This window comes from Mastigoproctus giganteus, chromosome 13, assembly GCF_048544385.1.
Source record: "Mastigoproctus giganteus isolate SK-2022 chromosome 13, ASM4854438v1, whole genome shotgun sequence".
Taxonomy (NCBI): domain Eukaryota; kingdom Metazoa; phylum Arthropoda; class Arachnida; order Uropygi; family Thelyphonidae; genus Mastigoproctus; species Mastigoproctus giganteus.
Window position 1 is genome coordinate 27,495,899 of NC_143587.1, and position 7,992 is coordinate 27,503,890.

General features: G+C 35.9%; 1 protein-coding gene across 1 annotated transcript in view; it reads right to left on the reverse strand.

The window, feature by feature from the left end:
• Window positions 1-7,301, reverse strand: part of LOC150075879 (uncharacterized) — a 50,890-nt gene extending 43,589 nt beyond the window's left edge. The window contains exon 1 of the mRNA XM_090388137.1: window positions 7,237-7,301. Coding sequence (XP_090244263.1) covers window positions 7,237-7,285 — 49 coding nt within the window. The 5' untranslated portion in view covers window positions 7,286-7,301. The remainder of the gene's footprint in view (window positions 1-7,236) is intronic.
• Between the last annotated feature and the right edge of the window lie 691 nt (window positions 7,302-7,992).

Sequence of the window (7,992 nt, forward strand, 5' to 3'; positions counted from 1 at the left end):
GTATTGTCAATGATATACAGGAATTTTGCTAGTAGGGAAAAGGAGGTTATCCCTTTGTATAAGGCAATGGTCAGGCCACACCTTGAGTACTGCATACAGATCTGGAGGCCTCATTTTAGAAAGGATGTAGAGTTGCTTGAGCGAGTACAGAGAAGGGCTACAAGATTGGTTAGGGGAATGAAGGGATGCTATACCAAGAAAGGCTTCAGTTCTGCAAATTGCAGCATCTGTAGACCGGGCACCTGTAAGGTGATCTCATTGAATGGGCTGAGCAGGCTGAATTCTGATGGGATTTTTCCTCTTGCTCAGATTATGAACCTGAGGGGCATAAATTTCAATTGAGGAAAGCAGTTATAGAATAGATGTGCAGAAATTTGCTTTTTAGCCAGCAGGTAGTTGATTGCTGGAACAAACTTCCATCTGTCTGTCGGTTGTGGAAGTTGATAGCTCAAATAAATTTTTCAAGGAGGAACTGGACAAACTTTCAGAGGGAATGGTTGTGTGAAATGGTTTTGGCTGATGTTACATATGCTTGCTTTCTTGCATCATATGCCTCTCCTGCTGCTACTATAACTCCCAGATTAGGACAGTCTGAGAGATATAGTAGCAGTAAGACTTAAGTTCTGCAAATTGCAGCGTCTGGAGACTAGGCACCTGCGAGGTGATCTGAACGAGGTGTATAAGGCATTGAATGGTTTGAGCAGGCTCAATTCCGATGGGATACTTCCACTTGATCAGATTACAAACCTAAGCAAGCATAAATTCAAATTGAGGAAAGACAGTTGTAGAATAAATGCATGGAAATTTGCCTTTAGCCAGCGGGTGGTTAATTGCTGGATAAAACTTCCATCTGTTGTTGTGGAAGTTGATAGCTTAAATAAATTCAAGGTGGAACTGGACAAACTGAGGGAATGGATGTGCGAATTTTTTTTTTTTTTTTTTTTTTGGCTGACTCTAAATAAGCTCACGCTTGCTTTCTTGCATCACATGCCTCCATTACTATGTCTTTTGATGTTATGATGGGCATCATGGCAAATTTCAATATTCCTTACATTTCAAATGGTTTCACAGGCCTGAGGCTAGATAGTCTAGCAGACTGAACCTACTATTATCTCTAGAGGAGGCAGTTGGATCAGCTGGTGATAGGACTTCAAGTTATGATTGAGGCATTCTTGAATCTGCATTACATCAAGGTGCTGGGTACATTCCTGCTATGTTAAAAAAAAAAATGACTAAAAAAATTTTAGTAGATTTTAATATTTTTATTTTTCATTGCATTTTAATTATATTCTAACATATTTTTAACCCGCATTTTTTTTTCTGACATAATGTCTTCCATCGCTAGAGGTTAGATGGAGTTTGATATTTCTGGGTTCAGGTTGGGGTCTTCAACTATGATAATGGGGTATTGAATTACTTGTGGGCTGATGGTGAGGAACAAATTTTGAGTTTAAAATTATCTTAAGTTATCATTCGTAATTTATTGGCATTCATATAGATTTATTCATATTTATTCTTGAATGTTAATATAATGTAGAATAAACTGAGTCTATGGAAGCCCTTATATCTGAAAATTTCATTAACTCATTTATATCTTCCCCCTTTGACTTAGTTTAACTTTATCTATTGAATGCATCATGAATACTCAAACTAATAGAACAAACTTATCTGCAAAAAGTTCTAACTCTCCTACACTTCCTCATTCAGTTCACAAACGTGCATGGTGTCAGTTGAAATCTAAATTATTTTCACCTACAATCAGCCAATCCCCACTTTTTCTGACACAATCACAGTTATCAGTTGCCTTAACCACTACTCATCTCAGTTATCCTAATTATTCTATAATGATTAGGGCAACTAAGATTCAATGATTCCTTTAACTTCACGGGTGGTAATCATGCATATACCCAACTCAGCTAATCAGTTTGAACTTTTCGACTTCCTTTCTTTAAAACGTATATTTTCCAGTCTATCTTTCCTAATAGTGAGGTAATTTTCCTTAATGATTTTAGAGTTCATAACTTTTGCAAAAAAGCAAGAGTCTGCTGCTCATCTTCAATAACACTCAGATTTCTAGACAACACATATGTATCTCTACTAGGAATTATCTTAACTTTTAAACTCTCTTGGCATGAGCACATCACTAATACTGCTTCCTCTGCATCCAAAAACTAGGTTTCTTTTTTGCTTTTAACTTTACTCTTCTTCTAAACAACTATTCACTCTGTACAAATCTCATATCTGCTCTATCATGAAATATTGTTCCCACATGAGGTGATGCCCCAAAACCTCTCTCAGGCTTTTAGACTGATTAATTGTAAACTGGAATTAATGACCCATCTCTTATAAAGTCGATCCACTCTCTGTGTCTAAATGTTGTTTCTGATGAATGCTTTTTTTTATAGATACTTCAATGGGCACTACTCTTCTAAATTGGCATCTCATATACCCAATGAGAATGAGTTTAATTTCATAAACTCATTCTCATCCAAACCACTCTGAACCCGTGCTGCAAACAGTCAGCATCAATTTATTGTCCAACTTCAAAGAATCAGCTTTTCTTCTTCCTCATTTGTCCCTTCAGATTCTGTTTTTTTGAAACAATCTACCTTCATGTGTATTTTCTGAAAATTACAATCAAAAGAAATTCAAAGTCTAATGTCAACAAGTCTCTTCTTTCATCTGCTCAACCTTCAATGCACATACGGTACTACGTACTAAAAAAAACTTCAGCCCTTATCAACCCACTGCAGGATGAAAGCCTCCTCAACAATTCATGCTGAGGGAAATGGACCATAATCTGCCATGCTGGTCCAGTGCGGGTTGGCAGATCGACCGTATTTAGCAGTAAGAGGCTTGAACCCCGGTCTACTCAAAGAGCGTGTGCTACTGCACTCCTGCTCCTGACCACTCAGCTACGGAGGAAGTTCTAATTCCTTTCGGGTTTGTGGTTTTCGTTAAAAAAAACAAAAATCAAAAGTATGATGTTTTAGATTAAACTGAGATGGGCAACAACTTTACGACTGAGAAAAAGCAGCTGATTAGCAAAATTTTAATTTATAAATTGTAAAATGGTAACACGAATTTCAAAAATTCCTCAAATATGTCCAAATGATAAATGATTTAAACCTAAATATAAGAAAGATAGACCCAGTGGCTTTTAATTGAAACATCCAGTATAAAGCAAAGAAGTCAGTAGTGGGAAATGATGCAAGAAAGCAAACTTATACAGCATCAGCAAAAAAACCTTCCCACATCACCTGTCCTACCCCTCTAATAATTTGTCTAGGGTTCCTCCTTAAATTTATTTAAACTACCCACTTCTGCAACACTAGATGGAAGAGTGTTCCAACAATCAACTACCCACTGTCTGAAAGCAAATGTCCACACATCCATCCTTCCTCAATTTAAATTTATGCCTCCTCGTGCTGTCTGAGTAAGAGCAGGGATGCCATCAGCTTAGCTTACTCAGTCTATTCAGAACTGTAAACACTTCAATCTGATCTCCTTGCAAATTTTTAGAACTTAGTAGCCTTTCTTAGTAGAGTACCTTTTTGTTTCCCTCGCTAATCACTTTGCCCTTCTCTGCAATGGCAAAGTTGATCTGTTCCAACAGATCAACGTCCTTCCTAAAATGATGATTCCAAAATCTGTATGAAGTACTCAAGATGTAGCCTAACCACTGCTTTATACAATGAGATAATCACCTCCTTATACCTGCTGGAAAAATTGCTGTATATCACTGACAAAATCCCATGGGTAGTCCTGGTTTCAAGTTAGCTAAATATAGTTGAATTTAATAAGTCACTTAGCATAAAATGCAGCATTGCAGTCTAAAAGAAGCTATATATATATATATATATATATATATATATATATATATATATATTATTTTTTTTTTTTTTTTTTTTTTTTGCAAAGGCAGATCTGTCGTTTGTTTCTAAAAACTATTAGAAACAGTAAAGTAGAAACAAGTAAAATCTTGTTTTTCTTTATAAAAGAAAATATTGCTAACATTTGTGCTCAAAAGTCAATGAAAGTTAACTGAATAAGAGAAATAACACTTGTTGTTCTTCTAATGTTATTTTTTTAATGGATGTTGGAAATGCATTTTTTATAGGAAAGGAAATGTTAACTTCTAAAGATACTTTTAACTTTTGAAACAAAGACAGAAAAGTATTAGAAAGCAATTAAAAGCTTAACAGTTAACATTCTAATGAATGCTCATTAGAAAAGAACCGGATTTACAAGGTGTGTCTGAAAAGTTTTAGGACTAATTTTTTTAAACGATACTATTGATGCCATACATCAGCCACTGTTGAAACTATTCACTATCAAGTCTGAACTGGCTCTGTGCCAAGTTTCATCATTGTGCACAAAGGTGTTCTACTAGGAACTCAAGTTTAAGTAGGCACAGTAAATCACATAGTCATGGATTCAAGGACCAAGCAAAGAGTAATGATAAAATTTTGTTTTAAAGCTGGAAAAAGTGCAAATGAAATAGTAGCTATGGTGAGTGCAGCTTATGGACATGAAACACTATCACGATCCAACATTTTTCACTGGTAGAAGTGGTTCTGTGAACATGGGAAGATATTCAGGACAATGTGCAGAGTGGTCGCCCATCCCAGTCTCATATGGACTTAGCCATCAAAAAAGTTCAGCAGCTGTTTAATGGAAGATCGTTGCCTGTCCCTCCAAATGATAGTCAACCAGCTTTACATCAGCAAGGATACCATGCATTTGATTGTTGTCAAAGATTTTAAAAAAGGAAAGTGTGCTTGCACTTCATACCGCATGCGTTGATGGCAGAATGGAAGGAGCAGTGAGTTGCTGCATGTCAAGATTTGAACGAAACGGCAGATCTAAGTGATCCAGACTTAAAAAAAATTACAACTGGTGATGAATTCTAGTGCTATTAAACAGAAACAAGAAGACAACCACCTACATGGGTTGGAGAAAATCTGTAAGGCCAAAGAAACTCCTGCTTCAAAAGTCTGAAAAAAATCATCAACATTGTTGGTGATTTTTATGATTGTCAAGGAATTGTGCACAAAAAATTTGTACCGGAAGGGCAAACAGTCAACACTGAATTTTACAGAGGAGTAATGAACAGACAGTTGAAAAGAATTCAGTGTTTTAGGCCAGACATGGCCAATCAGGTGAGTAGTTCTTGCTTCACTACAATGCAACCATTGTCAAGCAGTTTCTCTCACAGAACGGTGTTACAGAGGATGGCTTCACCATCCACATATTCTCTAGATTTGGCTACTGCTGATTATTTTCTGTTTCCAAAAATCCAGGCTGAAGCGGGCCCATTTTGACAGCGTTTCAGAGTTCCAAACCAGCATGATGAGAGAAATAAACAGTTCCACAAGATCAGTCCCACAGAGCCATCTGGAAGCCATACAAAGCTGTGCGAAGAAGTGTATTGAGTTGCAAGGCATGTACTTTGAAGATTAAATGATAATAAATTTTTTGCTTAAGATTTATTTTTTATGAATGTAGTCCTAAAACGTTTCAGACACACCTTGAAAAATTGCAAGCTCTTCTCATTTAGCTATTTGATGAAAAAAACAAATTTTGAAAAAACCCTAATCTAGAAACTAAACCTTACTTGCCTTGATACATGCACATATGCGAAATGTAATGCATGTGAATAATACACTGATACTGCTTACTGAACTTTGTGTTTGCATGAATGATATCATGCATGTTAATTACAAATGACTAAATCTAGAGCAATTTCAACCTGAACATGTAATTAAAAAGGAAAAGGAGAAACCAAGATATACACTGTTATTCAGTTCTAGTTAAAACAATGTTCATCTGGTAGATACAGAACTTCAAATAAGGCTAGACTCAGCAAGCGACATACACCTGAAAACTACAAAGGCATGTAAACACCAAAAATATGCCAGCAAAACCAGAAAAGCTGGCAGGTATACATATTAATGTAACACTAATGCCAAATACAAATAATATCAGCTTATAAGGTACAAGTGAAAAGCCTCATACCCAATATTAATTACATACACAGATCCAAAAAACTGTCCAGAACAAGAAATATAATAATTAGAAATAGTCAGTCTTCGTATAGCACAATAGTTGTGTTCCTAGAAACCCTTGTGCAATATAAACAACAGGCACTATGCGAAAAATAGGTTTAGGTGCCGACCACCCAAGATTGAACACATTTGTAACCAAAACATTACCAAACACAATAAATAATCGTAATAAAATACTTATGTATTTTATTACGACTATTACGTAATAAAATATTGCTACTGCTTTTGCTTCTATTGTAAGCAAACTTGTTTTTTGTTTGATTTTCTATCCAAACAGATGACAGCCGTTCCATCTCTTCCAATTCTTTGTGTCTTAATCTAATGGATTTTAATTACACTTTGAGTTGTTCATGCTATGAAAGTTGTTTTTATTTTCTCTGCATTCTTTGTAATTCTCGGCATTGCCTCATTTAGGCCTGTAACACGTGCAATATCACATGGTCTTTCATTTCGCTCAAAGCGTTTCACAATTTCATATTTTTCCTCTATCGACAGAGGCGGACTGGCCATAAGCCTTACAAGGGAAACCACGGTGGGTCGGAGGCCGGTGTGATTTTGGCCATAAATGCTAGTATGAGGCCACTACAAATTTTCCTGGATAAGAATTTTTGACCCAGTCGGCCTCTGTTTATCAATATTGCTTTTCTTTTTCTCTCTGAATCTGCAGTGTCTTCGCCAGGATGCTTCCTTTTCACAATGTTTAAGTATTTTACTCATTTTTAGGGAATAAAGCACAATTACAAAATGAGGAGGCACGCTTCATACACATAAACAAAGCTGCGGGCGTGCAGCAACTGAATAAACAACACTGTAAAGGTAGAGATACACTATTAACACCTCACATTTTACTAAAGCACATTTCTAGGGGTTACTACCATAAAACAAAAACAATTTCCAGTTGCGTTTCTGATAGTGGAATCTGTTATAAACTGGCAGTAAACTTGATCTAATTGCATTTGTGATTATACCGATGCATTTGTGATTATACCGATTTTTACGCTATTATGGTGAAATGTGTTTCCCCTTCACTGATATAAAAAACAAATACATTTTCAGAATCTTCTCTTCATTCCTATCATGTTGCTTTCGGTTGGGGTGATTCTGCGTTCGACTGCCATTTTAATTTTAAGATGTTACAAACAAAAGTTAAAAACAGCATTTTATTTACCTTGTTTACTATCTTCTGGAACACATGATGTTGATTCTGTGGCATCCATAGATAAGTGGTTTGGGTCTGACCTTGCAATTAATTGCTGTGATTCACTTTCTTCGCAGCTGTCAAAATTTGATGTGGCTAATCGTGGACTACTGGATGGAAGACCATGCTTTTTTGGATGGTTTTCAACAAACCCTGAGATCTAGAATTATAAAAAGTCAGCCAATTTGCTTGTTAAATAAGAATAATCAGCTATGAATATTTTATATCAAGTAAAATAAGTCTCACAAATTAAATTTAGTAGGTTCAAGCACATGCAGAAATAACACTAAAAATACAAAATATTTTGCATTTGTTTGATATTAGCCAGACATATATACTGGCTTTGATTAAAAACAGACTGAATTTGAAATCTGCATGCATTTCTATATTCAATTTCTGTCTTGGGGACCCAGCAACAGACAAACTTAGCTCTGTTGCTAGGTCCTCTCCATTGTGACAGCTGGTCTCACATATTTAACAGTTTTCGTATGTACACTATTTTTTAATTGAAATCTGTAAACATTTCTACATTCAATTTCTGTCTTGGGACCCAGTAACAGAGACAAACTTAGCTCCATTGCTAGGTCCCCTCCATTGTGACACTTGCACAACATATTTCCTTTTTGAAATATGTTTTGAAACTTGCTGGTCTCACATATATATGTTTTGAAGGTTCATTCAGTGCAGTATCAACAAATTAGATCTGTGCACATACAGAATCACCTG